Source organism: Ammospiza caudacuta, chromosome 16, assembly GCF_027887145.1.
Source record: "Ammospiza caudacuta isolate bAmmCau1 chromosome 16, bAmmCau1.pri, whole genome shotgun sequence".
Taxonomy (NCBI): domain Eukaryota; kingdom Metazoa; phylum Chordata; class Aves; order Passeriformes; family Passerellidae; genus Ammospiza; species Ammospiza caudacuta.
This window is the reverse complement of record NC_080608.1, coordinates 11,262,649-11,288,532: the sequence shown is the minus strand read 5'-3', so window position 1 is coordinate 11,288,532 and position 25,884 is coordinate 11,262,649. Positions and strand designations below refer to the sequence as shown.

The window sequence follows — 25,884 nt, the reverse complement described above, 5'->3', positions numbered from 1 at the left end:
TTTTTTAACCTGATGACTTCTATGTCAGATCTGAAGAAAGTCCTATTTTAGTACCATATATATTTGCAAAAGCACACTTTGATAGTTGTGAACCAACTTGCAGCAGGGGAGAACCTATAAACCTGCAAAAAAATAAGGTAGATACACACAAGAAGTTTGATTTTTATTTCCAAATGGCCAGAAAGCATAGGATTTATTTTTTCTGCATTTTATTATCTAACTCACTAGTGAAGTGTCTGATATTCCTCTGCAGGCTTGGTTCTAAATGGAGGTGTTTGAATGTTTACTTAGGTTAAGAGCTTGAAAAGTGTTACACCAGCTTGTTATAATAGCAGCTACGTACTGGAAACCACCCTAGTACTTTTTATTACCACATAATAAAACCAAAATCATAACAAAAAATATCATAATAATCTGACCTAAATGCCAAGAATGTGTAACTCTGTCTCTAACGTGTTTTGGTAAGTGATGAAAAGGCCCCTTTTACTCTTGATCTAGAATTAATATTCCCTACATATTAAAAAGTGGAACTACCAAAGCATATTAAGGTAATCTAGTCTATATGCGACATTAAATTGATTTATTAAAAAAATTACAGGTGCATTTTTCTAAATTAATCTGTGAGAACAGAAATCACAGAAATGAAAGCTCTTATCAGTCCTCGGAGAGGTGGCAAAATTGAGTTTATTTTTAGGCAGCACCTGTTTTAAAAACAAGCAGTCCTCGTGTCAGGGCCGGGGGTGTGTAATGGAGAGAAGGCTTATGATTTTTGCGTGGGGTTGAAAATAGCTTGGGGAGGGAATAAATCCCTTCCCTCCTGAGCCATTGCTCTGGAAGAGCTGAGGAAAGCCAGGCTGAGGGGCTGTGCAGGGACCGGCGGGTCGGGGCCTGCTGTAGTCTGTGGTGTTGTGCTGTGCCCTGCTGTGCTGTGCCCTCATGTGCTGTGCTGCCCCGTTGTGCCTTCATGTGCTGTGCTGTGTTGTGCCCTGCTGTGGTGTGTGGTGTTGCGCTGTGCCCTGCTGTGCTGTCCCGGGCTGTGCTGTGCTGTCCCGTTGTGCCCTCAAGTGCTGTGCCGTGGTGCCAGGCTGCCCCCGTGTGATGTCACCGTGCCCCTGTGGTGCCTCCTGCCCAGACCGGGCCTTTGCCTCACCGAGGGCTTCTCCCGCCTGCCGGAACTGTGAGGAGCCGGCAGCAGGACTGGCGCCACAACCGGTAGTGACATGGTACTGCTGAGAGGTGATATCACGACTATCGTGACATGCTGACGTCAGACAATGACATAACAACTCAAATGACGTCACGACATCGCGCGATGACGTCATCAATACCATGACATGCTAACGCCACAAAATAAGTCCACGCGGGGGGCGGGGGCCGAACCGCCCCGTCACTGCGGGCCTTCAGCGCCCTCCCTTATATAGCGGCCAGCAAGTCCCACCCCCTATCCGATTGGCCGAGCTCCTCCGGCGGGGGCTGCGATTGGCCGCGGTGGCTGTCAGTCAGGGGCGGCGCCGTGCGGAGCACCGGGAGGCCATTGTGGCTGGGGCAGCGGGAGGCGGCGGCCGGGGCCGGTCCCGCCGCGTCCGACCCAGGTGAGGGGGCGGCCGCGAGGGGCGTGCTGGGGCGGCGGGGCTGGAGCCGGGGCGGGACGAGTCCTGAGCCGGACGGAGTGCTCGGCTCGTCCCGCGGCGCGGGCAGAGCCGGGGCGCCCCGCCGGCCGCTGCCCGGGCCCGGCCGCGCCGGAGGGACGCGGGGGAGCGGCGGGGCCGGGCCCTTCCTGCTCCGGCCGAGCCCCCCGCCCCGCACGTGCCGCAGTGCCGGCCCCGCGGAGCCGCCTCTGCCCGTCCCGCTCCCCTGTCGCTCCGTGCCGGTGCCCGTGTGCGGCCGGCCCGCGCTCGGCGGCCCCGGAGCCCCGTCCCGGGAGGGCAGCGGCACCGAGCGCTGCGGCCGCGGCCAGCCCGGGCTCGCCGGAGCCGGAGCGATTGCTTAGCAGAAGTTTTAGGAAAGATGTAAGAAGACTCTTCTTGCTCGCTTCCTCCATGAGCGGCGAAATTGCTTACAGCACAAGCATGTTTAAACTTTTTCTCTCTTTACACCAGCTTGCCCTGGCAGAGTTCTGAGATCCTTTCAGTGTTTGCTTCTGTGTGTAGTAGCTGAATGAGACTGTAACAGGTAGTGGGGAAATCTTTGTTTGGTCAGTAGTAGTGTGGGTTGCTTAAAGAAAAAATATCTGCTTTCCAAGAGTTTCCAGTTGTAAACTACCTTTAAACTGCTGTAATCCTTTGGTGTTACTCAGCTAGTGCTTTGCTACACTTTCGTTCTAAAGGTTGGCAGTAGAGGAGTGAGGTGTAACTCACTGTGACTTTGTAGCTGGACTCTTCCCTTTTGATATATACTGCTGTAAAGATTTAAAAAAACCCCTTGATACTATTGGGTGATAGTCCTTAAAAGGGCACACCTGAGTTAGAAATGGTTTTGCAGAAGTGAATAAGAGAATAGGGGGAGATTTACTGCATGGATTTCCCATATGTTTTCATAAATACGTGTGTGTGTGTGTATATTCACTGCTAATATTGTCAGCAGTAGAATTTTAGCTTAAGACTTAAAAAACAAGCCAAGCTTCGTGCTGTTCTTGTGTTTCGTTTTCAGTAATGACATTTCTGTAACCAAAACAACCCTGGGAATGTGTTCCCAATCTGTTTCATAAGCTTTTGACTTGAAGATATCCAGAGTACAAATCTGGTTATTAATAAGTTGCCATTTTAATAAGTATATTTTAGGTAAGTGACTGTTTAATGCAGGATGTATTCTCTAGTGCAGTTGCTTTCAGCTTCTAAAGATTTCTCACTGGAATTGTGTATAAGCAGGTTTGGGGGTTTGGTTATTTTTCTAGTAGGAGAAAAACAGGTAAGTACTAAGAAACTCATTTCACAGATATACTTCTTACTTGCACAACAGGAAATCTATTTTTATTTGGGGGCTCTTGAAGCCCTAGTGAAAGTCAAGGCTCGAAAGCTGCTTTGCACAAAGAATTGCCAATGGGTTGAAGTACATAAAACTTGTGTGTTCTGATAACCCATTTCTCTTTCTGGGGCTTTTCTAAGGAGCTTATGCTCATCTCCAAGTGATTTTTGAAAAGTGGCTTTGTGCAGACCATGATTCTTAAAGGGAGGGTTTTTCAGCATCAGGATTATTTTGTTTTCCCATATTTCTTTATCTCTGTTACAGAAAAGTGTTTCATTAACTCCTGAAGAGGTACAGCATTGTTCTTGTGCAGCTAACAAGTTGATATCCTGCAGCTTGATATCCAGTTCATGCAAAATCTGTACTTTTTTTGGTTTTGTCTCTAAGTCCTTGCAGAGGGAGCATCTTGACCTTCCAGCTGTACTTTTCTTAAAATATTGAAGATTCAGTGAAAACACCATAGGTGCTCAGGAGCTGTTCATCAGAACACCTGGTACCTCAGAGTGCCTAGCTTTGGGGTAATGAACAGGGCTGGAAAGAAGAGTGGGATGTACTGGGAAAGTCTGGAGCTGCCCTTGAGGAATCCTGTGGTCTCATGTTAGTGCTAGCTGGCTGTGCAGCTGCAGCTGACTGCCTCCAATATTATTGTGTAGGAGATACAATTTTCTTCCTTTTTCTCCCTGTGACAGAGCAGAAAGTTGGTAGCCACATTTTCCCTTTGCTGATCCTTTTTCCTCTGCTTTTTTTCTAAAGCTTCTAAAAGGAAATGTCAAATAAACTGACAGTCTAAATTGCTGCTGGAGATGACCCAGTTCAATGTCTGCCTCTTAAAATGCTGCATGGATTTTGAGGAACTAGAAGGTAAAAGGGACTCTAGACATTTCTTGAGAGTCTCTTAAGGCTATTACAGTTTGATTTTAAACTCAGTCTTTACTAGGATTTGGAGGTCTTCCATTTATTTTATTGCAGATTCCTTGAGTCTGTCAGCTGACTTAAAACATGGAAAAGATGCTGCTCCCTCCTACATGCACTGAGGAGGACAGAAATCCAAATTCTAATTCTTAAAGCAACCAAAAGTTATTTGTGTGGCTTTGTGCCCTTCTAGGGTGGGTGTCTGGGTTGCCCTTGAGGCTTTTGTATTTTGCATTGGCTCACAGATACTCGGTGGGGCCAGTGAGGAGAGACAAACTGTGCTTTCAGTAACCAAAGCAGGCTGCTCGGGGGAAGGGGCTGCTTGCATTTCCTGTTTTAAGGAACAACTTTGAAGAGATTTGCCTGTGCAAATCACCCTGGGCTCTAATGGCACTATCTGTCATAGTAAATGTGAAATTATGAGGGGAAAATTTGTTTGAGAGCTCTTCAGTAATTACTGAGGTAATTTACTTGTAAGGTTTGGAAGAGGGATGGACACCCAGGAAAACTGCTGGTCTGTGCTCTTGTTACTGTAGCACTTCCGAGCTAAAGAGGTTGGGTCCATTACTCTGCTCTCTGATGTAATTACTTATCTCTTATTCATTCTTGACAGATGAATTTAGCTTACTCTCTATTGTGTCAGGAAAGTCTCTTCTAAACTGTAGCACAAAAGTCTCATTCTGTAGTACTGCAAGGACAGTGGCTGATAGTGCAGGGTGTTGTGGTGTGTATAAAACGGGAAGGAGAATGTGTTGTTGTAGGTCTGGATCAGGGAAGGGTTGCCTGGCAGAGCCCTCCTTGGAATTTCCTACTGAACAAGGCTGAAGGGAAATGTTGGAGAAATTGCAGCAGCCACAGGGATTTGGGGGTAGTTTTGTTTTAAACTTGTTTTGCTGTTTTAGTTAAGTCTTTTATTAAAACCCTGTTTCCTTCTGTCCATGGGCTCCATGGGTATATGTTGTAACTTTTATCTTTGTTCCCAGTGTTTGAATAATATTATTTTTGATTTTTTTTTCTGTAATACAGTCCTAACACATAACAGTAGTTCTAAGTTATGGAGTAACCTTCAAGGAGTAGAGAGTTGTATTTGGGTGGTTTTGTTTTTAGAGTTGTTTACTTAGATGCTTTAATTTTTTGAGGGATTGGAGTAGGAACACGCATTCCCTTAAAGCTGTAAAAGCTGTAATTGCTGTCTGTCTGCAAGTATATTTCATTAGCAGTGGTAATGCACAAAACTGAAAGAATGTTTGTTTATGAATGAATGTTTAATGGTGTGCTGTTGAAAAATTCATATGTTTTAAAATATGTATAATATTTCTCATCTTGTCTACTGGAAATTAGTGAGATATTGAACATTTGTTTTTTTTTTCTTTTTCTTCAAGATCTTGAAAACTTTGCCAGGTCCCTGAGAGAGAAAACTACATGACACTACACCATGACTGACAGTAAATGTGATAGTCAGTTTTACAGTGTTCAAGTTGCAGATTCAACATTCACTGTGCTAAAACGTTACCAGCAATTGAAGCCCATAGGATCAGGGGCACAGGGCATTGTTTGGTGAGTAACAAATACTTCATTTAAATATTAAAAGCTATAAATATGAAGCAAAGTTTGCATGTATTTCTGATAGAAGTACCAGAATATAAAACACTGATAATACATTCTCTTGTTACAGGATTATGGACTAAATAAATTCTAAACCAATTGCTTGCTATAGTTCATGTGCAATTGTATTTTTTTTGTTCTGTTTTTAGGGAAAAATAATATTTACGTAAGTGCATAAATTAGAATGGTCAACAAATTTCTTCCTTTGTCATTAATCACTGTATTTCTGTTTCTAGTTCTCCCATTGCCCTTGTAGTTGTGATATTGCAGTGTGAGGTATGACAGTGGTGAGAGATTCTGGGTTTTATTCGTTTCTTCATCATGGCCCCCTTTCTTCCCCCTCTTTTATTCCCAATCACTCCTGTCCATTTCTAGGAGCCATCAATGCAGTGCCTTGCCATTAACTGGCAGGATGAGGCAAATCAGTGTCATTGTCACTCCATGGATTAACCAGAAAGGGATGCTGTGTGAGGGGCTGGGCTGGCCGGCTCTCGCTTGGTGTGGCACCCCAGCTTTGTGTCCAGCCTCCACTGGCCCAGGACGTGGGAGTCTTTAGGCTGATCCTGAACCTTAGTCTCTTGTATGGCACCACACCTCTGGGCCAGCTAAAGGTAAACACTTTCAAATGTTTTTTAGACTGCAGCAATCCATTCTGCACAATGTAGTGCCAGCCCATATTTTGTTGGGTGAAACTTACTTGGTAACAGCAGAAATGTTTATTGATGTGGGTTTTCATTCCATAATCAGGGGAGCAAACAGATGTACCCAGGAACTCTGTGATATTGACTTCATCACAACACATGGTGGGCTGTTTGTGCTCTGAATCCAGCCTGCAGTTTATCTTCATCTATAAAATCTGCAGAATAAGTGTGATGACTCATGTACTGTGAATAACTCCTTAACAGCACCTGCCCATGTCTTCTTGGCCTTTCCATAACCACAATAAGTTATATAAGTAGGAAAAGAGTGCATTTCTCTGAGAGCAGGCCTTAATTTTAAATTTTTTTAGCTACCCCTCTTGCCCTGCTGATAGGTAACAAACAATCAACATGAAAACACCATATTTCATTCTTCTTCAGTGGGTTGAGTGATGAGGGGGTCCTAGATCTTGCTCATTAGGATTTGGGAAAGATTTAGTATAGTACTGACATTTTCCAGGTGTCTGTGTTCTCAGAGTTATGCTTGGTTGAGATGGTGTGCAGGAATTTGGGCTGCTTGGAAGTGTTTCTCCTTCATTAGAAGCAGAGCATTTTGAAGCTAAATTACTTTGGATCTCTGCTTCAGAATGAAATGCAGATCATGTTAAGGTCATTGTGTTGGGAGGAAGAGGAAATTATTTGATTTATTCGCTTGTTTTGAAACTACTTGATTTATGAAACAGCAGAGTGAAACATTGCATGAATTTTCATCTTGCTGTGAAAGACCTCAAGTTGAACAAGGTACAATGTCTTAGTTTCTCCTAAAATTTTTATGCAAGGGAAAGATGCATTTTACTTCCTAGTTTTTTGTAGAAAACTCAGTGTAAGATGAGTGCTATCCTGCTATGTTTGGCTGAAAAAATTGTCAAGACATTAGGGTAACACACAGATGTGATGGCTTTTTAATCATCCTGTGTTTAATATAAAAAATAGGAGAAGTTTTTCTGGAGTTTTCTGTCTGGATTTAAATTATTCTGTGAGGAATTTTTAATACCACCTGTGTCACTTTAGCTAGGAGAGGCCTACATCTGTGCTTTTTTTTCCTCAGTATGTTAATGAGAAACTCCATTGGTATTGCTCTATGTAGTTTTAACTTTGATATTAAAATGTAGGATAATAAGTAATTTTAAAAATATATACTTAGGAAAAATAGTAAATGAGAGCTCGAGGAAGGTGAAAAAGTAACTCAGTTTTTATGTACAGGATATTTCTAGGTCACAAGGCCAGAAGAGAAACTGGATATATTATTTGTAATTTATGTACAAAGTAAACATATTTACCTTACTGCACTTCTTTGTTCCTGAGTATTAATACATCTGGAGTCTGCTAATCTATTTTGGACTGAATCAAAATAACTTTTGTCTTTAACTTCCTGACATCTTTTTGTTTTTCCTTTCTTTTCCTTGATTTCCTAAATTTTCTAGTCAATCTCCAAAATAAGAGGTTCAGGTGGAGTTCTTCATATGTCTTTAAACTAAGGCTTGTCATACATCTGATTTGTCACATCACACAGGGACACTTCCCCTAAAATTGTTCCTCTGTCTGCTGCTGCCCTGTGATTTACAGCTAATTCATGCAGACCCTCTTGGTTACTGATTTGATACTAATTCACAGGTGTAGTCATCAACATATGGAAGTCATTAAACATTAAAGGCATTAACATATAAAAATTAATTTCCATGTAACATCTGTTGGGTGAATACTGAAATATCAGTGCTTTTGTATTTATGTTTAGGAGGAAAATAATTTCTCCAACTGTCTGGCCAGTTGCTTTCCTCCCACTCTGTGTTTCCTTTTGCACAGGCATAAAGGGTTTAAATCAGAGACTTACTGTAACATTCAGTAATGACTTGTGCACTTCACAGAAGTCAGCTGAAATAAATGCTAGCAAGTCTTTAGTTAAGTGGCACATGTTTCAAATTGAGAAGCATATCCCAGGAAATCACATCTCCTGGGTGAGCCCTGCTTTGTGGTGGTGTTGCTTTTTTCTAGGAGAGAAAGCAGTGAGTTTATGCAGGGAAACTTGATAGATTTTGAGTATTGTTGTACTTACAGGGAAGCTGTACTTTTTGTTAGGGTACTGTAGTGTGATGGCCCTTTTAAGTCTGATGTCACATAGAGCTTGATGAGATAGGAAAGGAGCTCACAAAGAGCTTAAATGTGCTTGGAAAAAATGTGAATGAGAATTCTTTCCTACCTTATGAAAGTTAACATCAAATAGAAATAGGGTAATGTGGGAATCCTTATTTAAAACTGAAACTGTTTAAAGACTGGAACTCCTGAGTAGCATGTGCTGGGAATTTGCATATATTTTTGCCAAATAGTCTCTGTTACTGATGAAGACTATTCCCACTTTAGTCTTGTTTTGTTTATACAGATACTTTAGCTTTAGATGTCTTTCAAAGTGTAACTTTGACCTCAAACTGCATATGGAAGGAAGAAACACAAGTGAAAACCAGGGTAAATTTAATGGTCATGGTCACTTTTAAACTCTTGTATTCCTCCCTTCAGTCTGTTTTCCTTATTTCTCAATTCAATGCATTTTTTTCCATTCAGAAGCAGATGATGAATGTAATTTTCTGCTAGGCACTACATTTTTTTATCATTACAAACTATCCATGTAAAGGAGAATATTGATCCCTGCAGAAGGGATCATAGAGACAAGTTGTGGCTCTCCTTTAGCTAAGAGACATTTCTGTTGCAAATACTAAATGATTGTCAGTCAGCAAAAGTGTCCAAAAATATTCCAAATATACAGATTAGGCAGCTGCAATGCTTCTTGATTTTAAACAAGCCTAAAATATTTTTAGATCTTGCAATTTTGGGTGTGAGTCTTGAGTCAGCAGTTTCAAGTGTAAAGACAAAAAGGAGAGCAGGAAGACCTCTGATGAATGTCAGTGCTTCTGTTTGACTTACTTGTATTAATTAAAGGTTGTGAAGTTTTTAAAGGATGTTTCTTTTCTGAATTAAAATTAGGTGTAGTACCAACAGGCTAGCGGATATACTTAGTCTTAAATCTTGATTTCTTTCCTTCCTCACTTCTGCCTCCCTTTGCCCCCTCCTCTCCCTCAAACAGACTTCAACTTGTTTGTCTTTGAACACTTCTAGTGCTGCATTTGATACAGTGCTTGGAATCAATGTTGCTGTGAAGAAGCTGAGTCGTCCTTTTCAGAACCAAACCCACGCCAAGAGGGCCTACAGAGAGCTCGTTCTTCTGAAGTGCGTCAATCACAAAAATGTGAGTCGGCCTTTGTGTTGCCCTCCTCACTCTGCCTTATCTCAAAAGCTCAGCATTTGCTCCCTCACTTGCTGTTAGTAACCCTAGGAATGGAAATAGTGATGGGCTGGGAAGATTTGCTGTGGGCAGTGCAGTTCTCCACAATGTATGGCTCAGTTTTTGGGTGAGCTGCTTGGGGTCTGAAGTACCGAGGGGAGGGGAGGAGGTTTCTGCTGCCATCAGTGTCAGTGTTAGAGACCAGGCCTTGCTCTGTTGCATTTGCCCTTTTTCAGCCATGTCCAGCACAGCTTGTTTGGCACTGGGGTGGTTTGTGAATTTGACCATTGTAACTTCACTGTATTTAAATCTTCTGAGCTTAGGCAAGATTTTTATTAAACACACCGTTTAACTGCTGGGGTTTTTTGAGGTGCAGCACTGTCTACGAAATTGAAATGCTATGGACAATACTTGGTGAATTTTGAAATCTTTAAACTCTCTAAAGTGAGCCATACTTCATTGCTCAAATACAAGAATATCAGATTTATGTGACTGCTGTGTGCTGGTACTAACATGAACTAGAAACATTGCTGGTCAAATCTCAAACTTCCTGCAGTCAATTAGCCTTTCAGGGCTGCTTTTTAGGTAAGCTTCTGGTGAGGCCCAGATGTAGCAGAATAAAAGCAAGGTGGTTATTAAAGATGGCAGTAGAGCAATTTTAGCAGTTCTGGAAATAGTACATCATAATCTAAGTTTAATGGGATGGTGTGGGGCACCTCTGTGCACGTGGTGTTGGACAGCCTTGCTTAGAATTCCTTGCACAGCCTGTGATTTAAAATAAGAGATTATTATTTATGGGGGAAAATGGGATATATTTCAGACACTGGGGAGGGAGCTAGAAGGTGTCATATAACTTCAAAAAAGATTTTGTCCTGTCTTGGTTCCCTTGGCATACATGCTGCAGTTTGGAACTATTTCTGAATTGGCAGTTTTTCAGCATATGTGAATTAAGTGCAGCCAAGTAACATTCAAATTGTGTATATAGTAACAGTGTGCACTTTATTTTGCATAGTAACTTCTGCAATAGTGGAGTTTTGTGTGAATTAAAGCAGAAGTTTCTTCTAATGTTTTGTTTTTTGTTTTATAGATTATTAGTTTATTAAATGTATTTACACCACAGAAGTCACTAGAAGAATTTCAGGATGTGTAAGTACTAGATGTTTTTTAATTTTCTATGACAAATACTGGCCTAAGCTTTAGAGCTGGATTTCCAGTATACTACAAACTTCATGCTTTGAAAATCAAGAGTAGCTAAAAGCTGAAGTGGGCAGTGAAAAAGGGATATTTATCTTTTATCATCAGTCTGCCACATTTTGCTTGCCCATTCCTCTGGTTTGTGTGCATGGTCCTTCAGCAGCTCCATGGCTCACCTCAGGATAATAACTTGGTCTGGATAGCATGAGAACAGTTTTTTACTGTACCAGTCACATCAGCACAACAGTATTTTGGCCTCAATTCAGAACTGAATATATTTCTTTTTTATTCAAGCATTATCAGTTGGTCTAGAAAGGATTCATGGCTATTTGATTGGTGGGATTCCCTAGGTTCCAGTGAATGTGCTGTTGTGGTTTGTGAATTTGCTTGGGCAAATGAGGGAGTGTTTGTGTCTGAAGAGGGTAAGTAGATGATAACTGCAAATTATTTTATGATCCTTAGTTTTCAATGTTGTTATTCTAATTTTCTTTTTTAGAGTAAAATACAATGAAAGAGAGCATTTATGTTGCATTATCTGCAATCTCTACATCAACTTCACTCAGTCTTACTTTTCATAATGCATAAAGATGGAATTATTCTCTGTATTACTATTTATAAAACCAGTGGAATTTTAATATTTTGTGATGGAATATTGAGCACTTAATTTTTAATAGTAAGACTTTTTTAATAGATAATTTAACTTTGTAACTGTGATTGTGCATGGGTTTTTTCTCATTGGTTTTTTTGACACTTAGATTAGCAAAGGTGATTTTTCTTAAAAATCTCATATGTTCAATTTAAACCTATGAAAAATAAGACTTGAGTTTTTTTAATACTTTCTTTTTTGTGCTTTAGATATTTGGTTATGGAGCTGATGGATGCAAATCTATGCCAGGTTATTCATATGGAATTGGATCATGAAAGAATGTCTTATCTTCTTTACCAAATGCTATGTGGGATCAAGCATCTCCACTCAGCTGGTATCATCCACAGAGTAGGTAGTAGTAGATCATTAACAATATTCTTTGTGAACACAGTTTTTATGAAACAGGGAGGAAGGGAGGGGGTTGTATAAATAAGCACATACACCAGGGCAGGAAAATGCAGTTGTTAATAAAGTTACTTTTTGGCTTATCCTGATTGTGGAGGGGGATGTGTGGGTATTATTCTGTATGTTAATCCTTCCTTAACTGAAGTAATTTCTTGTTAGGATTTGAAACCCAGCAACATAGTAGTAAAATCAGATTGCACACTAAAAATCCTTGATTTTGGACTGGCAAGAACAGCATGTACTAACTTCATGATGACTCCATATGTGGTAACTCGATATTACAGAGCACCAGAGGTTATCCTGGGGATGGGATACAAGGAGAATGGTAAGCTGCTGGAGTAATGTTTAAATCTCCTGTCTAAAGTATGTCTCTCTTGGAACATAACTACTGTAAAATGAGGAGGGAGGGCTGCTTTCCCCCTGTCAAGGTTGTTAAAGTATTCTAATCATGGTACTGGAAATGAAAATTATTACAGTGTAATTTTTTTGTTGAAAATATGATCGTTTTCTGTATGCTTTTCTTCATTTAACATTAACTGCTCCCTCTCCTCTGCTCTAGTTATATATTGTCATATATTCACCATTATGTTTTTGCCATGTTTTTATTCTCAGAAAAACTGTTGAGACACTGATAGTGGCTAGTATTAAAAAAAATCCAAGCAACAAAATCAATATATGAATAATAAACCCTTTAATCAATGTAATTTTATTCTGAAACGTCTTTTAACAGTGTGTCCCCTTTTGCCTCTCTGATTATTAAAATACATTGCAGATCCCTACCATAAACCATGTCTAATATTCTCTTAAGTCTGCTTGGTGCTCAACGAGGCTGGGTTTTACATTGTTAAAACCAACACAGCTGTAATGTACTGAACATTCAGCCAACAAAATTGCTCCCAAGGAATTGTCCTTGCTTTATTGGGGGTTTTACCTGCTGATTTTTATTAGCACTGGACTTGTATGTTCTTTATCACAAGGGCTTGTGGATGGTTTTGAATATCTGTAATTTTGGGTGTGTAAAACAAGGGACTTGTGGGACCTTGCTGGGCCCTTGATAATGATAAAAACACTTTATTTAGTGCAGAAGGCAGCTTGTGGTACAGCAAGTGCTGATGTGAATCAGAACTTCAGCAAAAATTGTTCTAGTTGGGACAAAAATAAATTATCTGCAGGACTGTAGGAATACAGTGTGAGCTTTCAAATAAATAATTGTGGTATTTAAAAAAAAATCTCTTTAATCTTTTGTCCTTGTTGCACCTAACATATGATAGTGGATATCTGGTCTGTTGGGTGCATTATGGCAGAAATGGTCCTCCATAAAGTCCTGTTCCCAGGAAGAGATTGTATCCTTCTTCATGGCATGGTGGTTTCACAAGTGTAAACACTGATTATGTTCTACAAAATACAAAATTCAGGAACACTCACTTGGTGTTGATATGATTGAAAATTCATGTGAGCAGTTTGGTTTTCCACGTCGTTGTGTTTTACTGTAGATGCAGATGGTTTTGTTTGTTTTCCTCACATTTGTTCATGATACTCCATAATTTGATCATTTCACTTTTGTTTTCAGTTGATATCTGGTCAGTTGGGTGCATCATGGGAGAATTGGTGAAAGGTTGTGTGATATTCCAAGGCACTGATCGTATCCTTCCCTAGTCATCCTTGAGTCCCATTCCACTTCAGCAGAAACACAATTCTGTAGATCTGTATAAAAACATAAATAGTTAATAATGTTAGCAAAACATTTAATAATGTTTTACTAGATCCACTGTACTCTTTAAAATTAGTGTCATTGACCAAGTTGTTGAGCTTTCCATTCTATTTTCTTAGTAGATTATATTTCATGTAATTTATAGTGGTTGAATCCAATGTGTTATGAGCTCCAGCTTTTGTAATTTGACAGATACTGCTAGGTTTGAAAAATAGAAAATAACTTATTTTTTACTCTTGTTCTTTGTAGATAAGTGTTTAAGCAAAAGCCTACAAAGTTGCTTCTTAACTATGCATGGATTTTGCTGATTATTTGTTTGAACAGTAGACTAATTTTTTTTATTGCACAGTTTTTTGAGTTTTAATCAGATTTTTTTCTTGTTTATTAGGGCTTGCTGGGCAAAGGTGACCTAATGGCCAGCACACTGCATGAGATCTTTTTTTATTATTATTTAACATAAAAAGAAAAACTTTCTGGAGGTTCTTTTTTTTCCCATTTTATGAAAATTTAATTTTGGACTGACTTCTTTTATAAGACAGTTGTTTTTCCATTTCTCCTTCTAATATTTTTAACCAAGATTTCATAGAATCATAATCTGAGAACCATTTGGGTTGGAAGGGGCCTTAAAAACCATCTCATTCCAACTCCCCTACACCTTCCACTATCCCAGGTTGCTTCAAACCCCATCCAGCCTGGCCTTGAACCCTTGCAGGGAATGGGGCACCCTGTCTTCACAATTGTGCTCCAAGCTTTTGAAGCCAATATAAAATTTTTGCTCATCAGCAAGGAGCAACCACCACTAAAAGATCAGGTGCCTGTTCACAGATACTTGTGTATCTTATAGAGGAGGATTTCCAATTTTATTGCTAAATTTCATGACACTAATCTTCAACAGTTGATCATACATTATTTAGTAGTAAATTGATTCAATGTTAAATAAGTATCTTTTTTTTCTACCTTTCTTCCTTTCTATATTTATTATTTTACCTTTTGAAGCCTTCAGACCAACCTAACACAATTCTTCATGGATGTTATGTGTGTTTCACCTGCATGTTGTTAGCATGAGCTATTTTGATTTATTCATGAATAAATGAAGGAAATTTTGTTCATGCTTGTTGAATATACAAGTTATCATTTGTGATTCTCTCAGGGCCACTGAAGCTCTACCAGTCTATGTTTCAAGGAGTCTCCTCCCTGATAGGGAAGTGCAGAGTTTTGCTTACAGGGATTTTTGCTTCTTGTAAGAGTTTCAGTTCTCTTTAATGTGAGATACTGACAACTGTTTGTGTTCTTGGGGTCTTTCCTGGGTGGGTCAGGTTGTCACCTTCAGCTGCAGGATTGTCTTGGCAGGATGGTTTCTGGGAATGCCAGGAAACATTCCTTTTGTTGATTGTGTTTGGGTTTCTTTTGTTTAGTTGCCTTTTTTAAGTTAAATTTTAAAATGTCTTGGTATTTGGGCATTTAGAGGAGGGAGCAAGTTTGACATATTGCCCAGTGCTTGCCCTTGACTCTCTTCAGGAAAATCTGCTCTTAGATTCAGTAATTTGTATTTTCCCAGATGGTGGATGGGAATTTCTGGGATACTTGCAGCAGTGTCTGGGTGGAATGAGATGCTCTGTGTTGCCAGGGTGATGGATGCACAGACCCTGCTCCTGATTGTGCTGGGGAGCCCTGAGTTACTGCCAGCTGCTGTTGGAAATGACAAATGGAGAAAAACCAGGGAATGCAGGTACCTAAGGTGACATGGTGGAAAAGCCTGGCAGCAGCCCTGTGTTTTTGGGGCAGAAAGAAACTCATGGCCTGACCAATGCAAAAAGCACGAGGGGTATTTGTGCTTTCTTGGGAAAAGTCATTCTTTGTTGTGATTTTAGGAAGGATTCTGTTTTCAACTTTCCTTCCAGAGGCCCTAAAGGCAAATAGACTTGGCATGGATTAAATGCCTGGTCCCTTCTGACCCTGAAGTCTCAGGACTGGGGAGAGTGGCTTTGTGTGAAGGCTGCCAGGTCAGTCACAGAGCTTTCTCTGCCTGCTTTATACTGAAATCCCACTTGGATTTCTGATAAGAGGCTTATTTTAAGTCCATCCTATATTGAGAATTTTTTCAACTTTGACCATCTGTAAAGCACTTTGAAACTGAGATTCAGTAAAAAACTGAATTGTTTTTTACTTGTTTTTACCTCTAAAGTGGGATGGGTCATTAAGTTTTCTGCCCTTCCCTGCAGTCTTCTGAGGCCTCAATAAACTGGACTCTACTTTGATTATCTGACTAACCAGGCTGCTGTTACTCAAAGGAAAAGCATCTTCTTGAATCTGGATTGGTGGAGCTCTCACACAAATCAGTTTCTCAGCTAGGAACAAAATTTCCTGATGTATGTTAATTTTCTCTTTGTCTGTGCTTTGTTTTAGCATGACAGTTAACAATATAAACAGTTCTGAATTTTGGTTTTAATATAGCTTTTCCATTGGAATGCATTCAATAAACAAATAAAATTTTCAATCTTTGTATCAGAAGTCTAAAGTCTTAGCATGGAGCAGTGACTATACATATATTCATAATTGTATTCTTGACACACTAACTGAAATAGAAGCACCTCAGTGTTTTTTGATTACATCTTAATTCAAAGTACAGCATATTTGTTGTTTAGTTGCATAGTGTGTCCATGAGAATGGATAGGTTGAAGTGCTAGATGGTGAATTTAGCTGTGAATTTTTTTGCAAGGTCAATGGATAGGCTCTGCTGGAATTGCACATTCTTTTTATCATGAAAAGCTGGCAAGTGTAGATCTGAGTTGACTTAGATGTTAGGAATATTAATGCAGTGTCTCCTAAGTGTGATAAATGAGCTTTGTTTGCCCAGCTGGGCTGGTTCAGAGCAGGCTCTGGTATCTCTGTAACAATTGTCACCATGGCTGGGGAAAATGCCTTCACTTGAGAGGGGGAGAAGGGACAGTCCTGAGGAAACATGAGGCCCAATTTCAATTTGTGACTTGTAAATGCTCTTCTTACCAAATATTTAAATTCTGAATTATACGGACAGAGTTATCTGTGAGTATGATGGTTGGTACACTTAAACAAAAGAACCTGCTATAGAACTTTCTGGAATGTGGATTTCCTGTTCTGAACTCCTCTGGACCTTTCCTGAAGTTGAAAAAGAGAAAGAAATCAACCCCATCCAAACACCAGCCAAAAAAGCCCCCAGCCATCCAACTACAGCCCTGCAAAATGCTCCAACTCAAAGTTTCATTTCCTTAGGAGTCAGGTACAAAGCTCCTTACTTTGGTTGGGATGCATTTGTGCTTTTGGGTTTTTGTGTATTTTTATCTAGCTTCAAGAATTCTCAGTGTTCCTGATGTTACATTGCACTTCAGAAGATTCCACAGCAGCCTTTCTTTTCTGACCTTAGAGTTGTTTTGCTATGGATACAACCGCCAAATAAAGCTTCTTTTGGATTCTAGAAAAATATTATAATTAGAAAAAGATACTTAAGCATAATGCATTGTGCAGCACTTCCAGCCTGTCCTTCAGAATACACTGACACAAAAATAAGGCTCAGATTTTGTAGCTTTTTGCATGGCAGCTCAGAATACTGCTGATGCTGCAGTCAAGTTCATCTTTGTGTCCTCTGTTCAAGTTCCTGTTAACTTCTCAGATTTTTAAGTGGTGTTTTTTTAGAGTGCAGACTTCAAATTCTTCAGCTGATTTTCCTAAAGATGTGGTGCAGATATTGATCAATGGAATAAAGTTATTGAACAATTAGGAACACCATCAGCAGACTTCATGAAGAAACTGCAGCCTACAGTGAGGAATTATGTAGAAAACAGGCCAAAATATCCTGGTATTAAATTTGAAGAGCTCTTCCCAGACTGGATATTTCCATCAGAATCTGATCGGGACAAGTTAAAAAGTAAGGCGAGTTTTTCCTCTCTGTTTCCCTATGAAGTTAATTTAAAATGTCTGCAGCACACTTAATTTAAAGTCTAATAAAAATATTTATTGTAGTAAATGTCAACATTAAAAGCTGCTTACTTTCTGTTTCTTTTATTTATGATAAGTTTTCAGATCTTAGTAGTAGTTACTAAATATTCTTTCTCTGTCCCAGGATTCTGTTTAATTCTCTTAATTTTAATTCATTGAATAATGTCTTAAATTTAGTGTTCTCCAAAAGTAATACTTTTTATTACTAATCATCTTATTCTAAGTGCATAAAGCTCATGTGGGTTATATTTTATCTTTAGATAATCACTGAGAAAATTAAAAAAAAAAAAAAACATAACCAACAATCCACCTTACTATATTCTGTAGAACAGAAGTGAAATTTTGCAGCGCATGTCCTGTGTTTCCAGAATTTATTTCCTGTGTCAGACATTAAACTCTACAGCTCTTTTACATTTGTGTTCTTTTCACCTTTACTTTCTAGCCAGCCAAGCTAGAGATTTATTGTCAAAAATGCTTGTAGTAGATCCAGACAAGAGAATTTCTGTAGATGAAGCCTTACGTCATCCTTATATTACTGTCTGGTATGATCCAGCTGAAGCAGAAGCTGTAAGTGTGCAATTAAAATCAATTTTCTAAGATTCCAATTCAAGAACTTTAGAAATACCTGTAATTTTAGTCAAGAGCATGCTTTGAACTCATTGGCTAGCAGGAGTCACACAGGAAGCCTTCAGATGAGCATTAGGGGCAGAATCACCTGAAGGACAGCTGCTGGTGGGGAGCTGATAAAATTCTGAAAGTGGCTGTTAATATTTCATTTTACTTACAGAAAGAGGTGCCTGTTTGGTGGCAATCCTGGGCTTTTTGAAACAGGGCCTTGCTCTAAGGCCCTGTAAAGCTTTACAATTAATTTAATTTTGGTAGATGCTTTTAAACAGCCTTTCAGTGTGAGACAGGACTTAAAAGCAGATTCTGGAGTTGTAAAATTAATGTGCCTGATGTATAGGGAATAACCTGCCAAAAGTGAAGGTAAAAAATGATTAAAAAGTTGTCATTTTTAGATTTTTTTTCATTGAGATTGGGTGTGTTAGCCTGATATAATAGGCACTATAGACTTTTCTTTTCTCTGTAGCCTCCACCTCAAATCTATGATGCACAATTGGAAGAAAGAGAACATGCAATTGAGGAATGGAAAGGTAAGGAGTGAGCATGACAAATTACATTTATTGTAGTATCTTGTGTTATTACTGAGTGGCTGCAGCATGTGCTGGATTGTGTAACAGGCTATTCCAAATAATTCCTACTGTTCCAGAGAAGCAGTACTGCCTGTGGCAACAGGAAAATCAATCAGTGATGAAAACAGGTTGTGTGTGAATACATACCTAGGTGTGTGAATGCTCATATATACATGGAACATTCTGAAGTCTGTTCAACAAAATGCTGCAGTTTCCTTTTTTTCCTTGCCTTTTTGTTCTTAAGTGCTTGTAATCTATAGAGCTTTTTCCTTGATAGAGAGTTCTCTGAAAAAGAAACATGCCTCTTCTCAGTGTACCTTGTTTAAGCCATATCTCTTGACAATATTTACTAGTTCATTTGTTTTAGAAACCTAAATAGCAGGAGAGTCCTTTGGTGTAGTTTTTCTTCTAATCTCATTGCTTATTTATTGACCAAATAGATTAAACTGTTGACTTAAACAAAAGAATAAACAGCACTGTAGCATTAAAATCAATTTCACCTTACAGTTTGAGTCAAAACCATTAAATGGTGAGGCAGTTAAAATTTTAACATCTGCCATCACAAGACCAAGGGTAATAGGCATCTTTTATGACTACTTTGAAAGCTGCTTGCTTTTGTAAAACAGCATTATAAATTTCAGATATTGATTCTGGCTGATCTATATATGTTATCCTTAGGGCATGCCTGCACAGGTAGGTAAGCTTCAAATCATCTTTGATTACTGCAAGGTGGAAAAATAAAATGGATCCACTAAATGTAATTGAATGCGTTTGTAAACATTATTACAGAATTAAAGAGTCCCTAATCTAGTTGGATATTGTTATCTTAGTTACATGAAGACTGTGGGTACACACACGAGGTTCTGTGATTTAAATTACAGCTCTGGATTTTCTGGGTGTTGTTCAGGTGGCTGTATCCTAAGTTGTCTTTGACTAGTAAATGGGGGTCTTCATACAATATTTTAACTGTTTAACCTTCTTCAAAATAGCCAGACTTTCCTCAGTTCACCCTTGGAGATGGTTCTTCAAGAATAAGTATTTGTATATAATTTTTGTTATCAAAGTAAAATTTCCAGGGAGGTTTACATAAAATCAGATTTTGAATCCAAATCCAAATGGCAAATAAATACCTCTGCAGTTTTCAGACTGACCCTTAACCATTTCCTTGTACCTTGATAAAAATGTGAATTGTTTACAAATCCTCTGTGATCTTACAGTGCTTTTCCTGTCTCTTTTTTCTCTTGTAAGAATTAATATACAAAGAAGTTATGGATTGGGAAGAAAGGAGCAAGAATGGTGTGGTAAAAGATCAGCCCTCAGGTTAGTCATTGTTTCAGTAGTTCTGTAACTGTCACACATAGCTCTGTGAATGAAGAAATCTGCTCAGAAATCCAGGTAGGCAAAGCTTTTGTTGTTTGGGACTCATGAGACTGATCTGCCTTTGGAGATCCTTTGGTGCTCTGCTTTTTAATTGTTCTGAACTTGTAGAAAAACTTCACTGGTCTTGCATGTCCCACACCCTGAGCTGCCTTGTCCCTAAAGGGCTCAGTCATCAAATGAAATTATCAGCAGCAGTGAGCTCACCTGGAGCTCAGGTAAATGTGCTGAGTGCTGCTCCCAGGCTCAGCACGAACCCCTTTCCTCAGGGTTAAACAGCTTTAGAGCTCCCTCAGGATACTTAACAGTGCTGTGTTTGTGCCCATGATTGAATCCTTGTGTTTGCTGCTGTTCTCACAGCTCAGTAATCAGAATATTGTACTGTCTTTTATTAACTGTATCTGTTAGGTTTCTTGACACTCAAGTCACTATTCACACTATGCATTGTTAGTCTTTTCTTCCTTCCCTCCACAGAGGGAGAGAAAAATAAAAATCTTTTAAAAGGTCATCTTGGCTTTTGAGTGCTAGGGCCCTTACTGCTTGCTTTTCTCCTTTTTTTATTAATTCCTTGATTTTCTAAGGATTTCTGTGGGGAAAGTGCTGCTCACAGCCCAGAAACGTGGTTATTTGTGACTGTAATATTGTCTTGCCTCAGATTTTATTATGTTTGGTTTTCTTAGCACAGATGCAGCAGTGAATAGCAACACCAGTCCTTCCCAGTCATCATCTATCAATGACATTTCATCCATGTCAACAGAGCAAACATTGGCCTCAGACACAGACAGCAGCCTGGATGCCTTGACAGGACCCCTGGAAGGATGTCGATGATCAGCTGTGATTGCAGACCTGACTTTGGAAAAGAACTCTAATTTCCATTGGGCCTGAATTGCTTGTAAGTTAATGGAACTAAGTAGAAAAACTCCATGTTCTGCATGTTCTGCTAAAGTAATGCCTGTTGTTTTTTTTACTCAGTTGTTATGAAATTGCCTGCTTAATGTTGTAGAATGGAAGCAAATCAATGTCTAAAGAACAAAAAAAAAATTAAATTTAGAGACTATTACAGGCTTTTCTTTGTTTCAGCCTATTTCAGGTGAGCAGTTATAATAGACTTCTAGCCAATAACTCCTCTTAAGTGGCTTCAACAATCTCCAGTCCCAGCTGGCAGGCTTCTGTGACACAGTGGTTGTTTACATTTAGTACAGTATTGCTCATCAGTGGGTTTTGAATGTATAGTCCCTATGAAGTTTGTTTTACCGTGTGACTGTGGCAGTTTGCTTTATTTAACAACCAGAGTGTTGTGTGTAAGTGTGAGCTCACATGTGGAATGCTCTCAGTACTGTCTTTAAAGGGCAGTTTTTCTTCCACATTGCACTTTTTTTTCTTTTAATCAAACTCTCTTTCTATCTTCACTTTTCAGTAATTTTCTCTTCTTGTAGAAGAGATAAACGTGAAGTTTAAAGCATAAAGCCATTACTTTGTATTTCACCTGAGTGTCTTTTTCAGTCTTTTAAATGTGGACAGAAGATACAGTGGCTTAAATAAATCTTGAGGAAGGATGAGTGACTTTTCTGTGAAGCAGTGCCTGTTTAGAAGAGGAGAGTGTGCTAAAATGTTCTATATTTTTTAGCTTGTGATACTCATCCTTTAACAAAGATAAAAAGAAGTTTTATCTGTGATGCTCTTCATTCACTGCAAGCTCTGATAAAAGGAGAGATGACTTGGAGATACTTGCAGCCTCAAAAAGCTGCATAAATGTTTTCCATTTTTTTAATGGGTCCATTCTATCTAGTGAGTAATTAAAGAAATAAAAGTACAGTAGTTCTGAGTCACTTGTAAATTAAGCATTTAAGTAACAGAGCTTAGCTCTATTCTCACCTTAGTAAAGTCTATTTGTAGTGAGACATGTTTAATAAAAATTTTCTAAATGCAGTGTCAGACAAGAGGAGGAGGTTATTTGCTGTTTCCATACAGATTTATCAATAAAGTTTTCAGAATCAGATAATACAAAATTGCCTGTTACATTGCACAATCTGTTGAATTAGAAAATACATTTGCAGTAGGATAAGGCTTAAATTGTTTTGTAACACACTTGTGACTTTGTGCACATTCACTTTGGGGTGCACAGGTGTGAAATTTGCTAAAGGATCTCGTGTGTGCATGTGTGTGACTGAACTATAGAACTGTAAGAGTAATAGATGTGTACAAGTTGAGGTGAAACACCACTTTCATAAAAGCACTATATTTAGCTGTTGATCAGATACTCTTGCCTTGAATATATAAATAGAACCTGTAAAATACACTGGCCCAGAGAGGCACTGCATTACTGGCATACTTCTCATGTAAAACACAATTGTCCATTGTTCCAGGCCTTATGACTCGAATAGCAGCACTTTCTCCTTATGCAAATGTTCTTTTTATATTAAAATTTTGCCCCTTTTTAATAGCTTAATTTGCTGTAGTAAAAATATCAATATTTTAGTGTCCCAGAAGGTTAAAAAAAATTAACAAGGTAGTTAATGTTAACTTAACTTCAGAATTGTATTCTGGCATATCTGATTTTTAAAATTCTCTTAAATTGAATTGCAAGATATATGGGGCTTGTGTTTTTTCTTATTGTTTGATTTTCAACCTATGGATAACTTTTTATCTTTGGATACTGACAGTATATGTGAAATATTTTTAGTGCATTCTTGTCACTGGAAAAACATTTTAAAATACCTATTTATCATATAGCAGAGCAGTACACTTGGCTGTTCTTTTGCTTTTTTTAGTCCATGTTATTTGTAGAAGTGAAAATAGCTGAAGACACCTATTCATAATGAACAATTAGTGATTCATCTGCTGAATTTCATTTTTCAGGACTTAAATTTTTCAGCTGAAGTTGCACTGTGCTATGTTCATTTTAACAGTTTCTACTTTAGAAGACAAAGATTTATTGCTTTTTCCCCGTGTGATTTGAGTATTCACAGAGTTGAATTTTTCCTGTTGGACTTGAGCTGCTCAGCACAACAGAGGGTTGGACCAGATGACTTCCAGGTCTATTCCAACCTAAATTTTTCTGTGATTCAAATTGTCTTTAAATGTTTTTAACAATACTGTTCTGTCTTCATGACTTGAACTGCTATCTGTCCTTCTCCTAGTACATAGTGTTAGCTTGAAAATATACTCTTGGAACAAGAAAAGAAACCCCAGCCTTGAGATTAAATGAGTTTATTTGTAAATCTTGTAGGAAAAGCTGTCTCATACCTAAATTTTTTTGATGTCTTCTTGCTATGGCATACATTGAAGCTCAATTACAGAATGCCTTCAGAGCATGCATGAAATATCTGTGAATATTGTGGATTTTGACTCCAGTTTAATCCAAAACCATAGTGCAAATGCAGGTGGATTTCCAGAGGACACAAATGCAGACAATCCCCAGCAGAGCCAGGCAGGTGCATGCTGCAGTGCCCAGGCTGTCCCAGTGTGCTCACTGCAGGGGACAGTCAGAGCCAGGTTGGTGACATGGTGGTCAGTGCCACGAGAGCCTCCTCACTGATGGAAAACAAAATCCAGTGTCACTTGACAGGGGTTTAAAAATTAGGAGAGTTTGGTGTGCAATATAATCACTTTTATTCCTAATACTAAAATTATGTATGTAAAGTGATGCAATTGACCGTGGTTTTGCACTTTGGCATTTATAAATATTTATATGTATTTAAAAATTAAGAATATGTGTGTGTATACATATATATTAAGAAAACAGCTCAGTTTTGTAAACATGAATGTTACTTTCCTTTGAGAGACTTTGTATAGTGTTAACACTACTGCAGCATACATAGACAATTTATGAACTATGACTAAAATAAATGTTGGTCAGCATAGATACAATCTGTAATCTTAACTGCTCACCTGAAAAAGAAAGGGATCTTTGGCTGTCAATAGATGCTTTACCAGAAACTTGTTAAACATCTGAACACTGAGTAGCTGAATGGCATTGCAGAAATGGAGTATGTTTTAAACAGTTCATTTCATCTGTGATTTTTCCTCATATCATTTTTCCTCAGAAAAGCCTTTAGAAAGAGAAGCTTGGCATTTTGCAATCTGGGTCAGCAGCCTGTACTTTGAGGAAATCCTGTGATATGACAAGTCTAGGTCTTTATGGAAAAAGACAAGAAATGAATGTCAAAATTAAGGCTTTGTCTGCATGGATCATACAAACTAAACTAGTCTTAAGACTGGAAACTGCAGTTTGCAAACAGCCTTTGAAGTTTTGTCATGTTTCCAGCAAGGGCTTGCATTTTCTTGTCAAAATAATGAAAAACCCAACCTTGACTAGAAATTAACTAGTTGGTTGGAGAGTTTCAAAAGCTGTTAGGAACCAGAGGGCTCTTGAAAGAGGTTTTGTCTTTTTTTACATCCTAACAGAGCATATGTGTTTATTCCAAATTAATGAAAAGAAAAAAAAATTATTCCATATGTTTAATTTTTCTTTCTTAAAGGAAGGACCTTAAATGCTAAATCACTTTGCTTAAAGTTATAATTTTATGAATGAAGTAGGATTTAGCTATTCCAAACACAGCTGACATGGAGTCTCCAAGGACAGGGTGGGTGAGCCTTGTGTTGTCACAAGGGCCACCCTCCAGCTGGGAGGTCACAGCTCCAGGTGCAGACAGACAGACAGACAGACAGACCTTTGTGGTCCTTGGGGAGCGTGGGTTCAGCCTTGCAGCAGCACAGAGTGTTTGGGGTGAGTGCTGAACTGCATTTGTTTGCCTGTTCTACGTGTGTCACATGGATTCTAGCAGGGCTTGATGCTAAACCCAGTGAGACCATATTCTGGGAAGCAGATTCTTTCTGGGATGTGTGTTGTGTCATTCCTGCTCAAAACTGGCTTTGATCCAGGGACACCTGCATCCAGATGCAGAATTTGGACTTGAGTTCTATAATGAATATAGTAATTTCTTTGCTTTTCCAGAGTGTCTTGAATTATTTTTTTTTAACATGTTGAAATATGATTTAAAAAGTATTCTGGTTCATTATTTTACATATTTTATTGTCTTTTACATGAGTGGTGTTCTAAAAGCTTCTTACACAAGTTGTCAAATCAGTTGTGGTTTTTGCCCACTCTGCATGCTAAAATAATGTCTGGGGCTAAAATCATGTTTTAAGTAAACCATCTTTTCTCATGTTAGCTTTGGAGGAAATTGGAGAGACAACCATTCTTTTTTGTTTGTGTTTTATAAAATGATTATTTTTGCAGCTAAAATTTCAGTTGTTGGATTTCAATCCCACAGTGTTGCTTTGTGGATATAAATTTCCTGGGTCCTCTATTTCAAATATGTATAAGATGTCCAGTATAAAATTAACTAATAAAATGCACTCTTCTGCAATTTGTTATTGAAAATGTGGCAAATCATTTTGGTCCAAGAATTCAATACAAAACAGAGAAAATACATTTAACTATTTAAGTTTATTCAGTGATGCTGCTGCTTATTTTTTTAAAAGGTGCTTGCAGTTTTGCACAGAAGAAATCAACTTTATTAATTGCTGGGTTTGAAGCACTTTAGGATTCTTCTAAATACAACCATATAGTGTGAAAAGGAATGACATAACGTGCTTAATGTGTTCAAATTTTGTTTGTAGCCTTTGCTATTCTGACAGAATTGATCAGCATGTTTCTTTAAACCTGTTTTCAGGGATCAGAAATCAGAAACTTTTTGGGGGCTAAAATTTAACATGTAGTAAGAGATCATTTGAGAAATACCTTCTGAGTGGGTGACTTGATTGGCAGTGTGACTACCTGGCCATCTATTAAATAAACACACAGCAATGTCTGTTCCTGCAGCAAGGGCAGCTGGCTGTGAGCACTGGGATTCTTTTTTTAAACAAAAAAAACCCCTTTTCTTTACTCTTGGCTATGCATCGTGAAGTTGTGTGTGCTGTGCTGA

General features: G+C 38.7%; 1 protein-coding gene across 5 annotated transcripts; it reads left to right on the top strand.

Annotated features, from left to right (window-relative positions):
• The first annotated feature begins 1,511 nt into the window (after positions 1-1,511).
• Positions 1,512-25,326, top strand: MAPK9 (mitogen-activated protein kinase 9). Of its 5 annotated transcripts, none has more exons than XM_058815464.1 (12): positions 1,512-1,592; positions 5,259-5,433; positions 9,288-9,417; positions 10,541-10,599; positions 11,503-11,641; positions 11,858-12,023; positions 13,269-13,340; positions 17,131-17,313; positions 17,827-17,951; positions 18,475-18,538; positions 19,826-19,897; positions 20,640-25,326. In XM_058815464.1, the coding sequence occupies exons 2-12, from the start codon at positions 5,312-5,314 to the stop codon at positions 20,780-20,782; spliced, it is 1,275 nt and encodes a 424-aa protein (XP_058671447.1). In that variant the 5' UTR covers positions 1,512-1,592; positions 5,259-5,311; the 3' UTR covers positions 20,783-25,326. The 5 variants fall into 5 exon arrangements, with proteins under 5 accessions (XP_058671447.1, XP_058671451.1, XP_058671448.1 ...); XM_058815468.1 differs by having other exon boundaries at positions 20,635-25,326; XM_058815465.1 differs by lacking the exon at positions 13,269-13,340 and adding an exon at positions 12,970-13,041.
• Positions 25,327-25,884: the final 558 nt, after the last annotated feature.

What these genes read in the sequence shown, in the direction of transcription:
- MAPK9 (XM_058815464.1), top strand. Translation starts at nt 5,312, where the DNA reads ATGACTGACAGTAAATGTGATAGTCAGTTTTACAGTGTTCAAGTTGCA. An exon ending in CTAGAAGAATTTCAGGATGT is followed by an intron (nt 10,600 to 11,502) that starts GTAAGTACTAGA and finishes TTTGTGCTTTAG; the next exon opens with ATATTTGGTTATGGAGCTGA. An exon ending in ATCCAGCTGAAGCAGAAGCT is followed by an intron (nt 17,952 to 18,474) that starts GTAAGTGTGCAA and finishes TTTTCTCTGTAG; the next exon opens with CCTCCACCTCAAATCTATGA.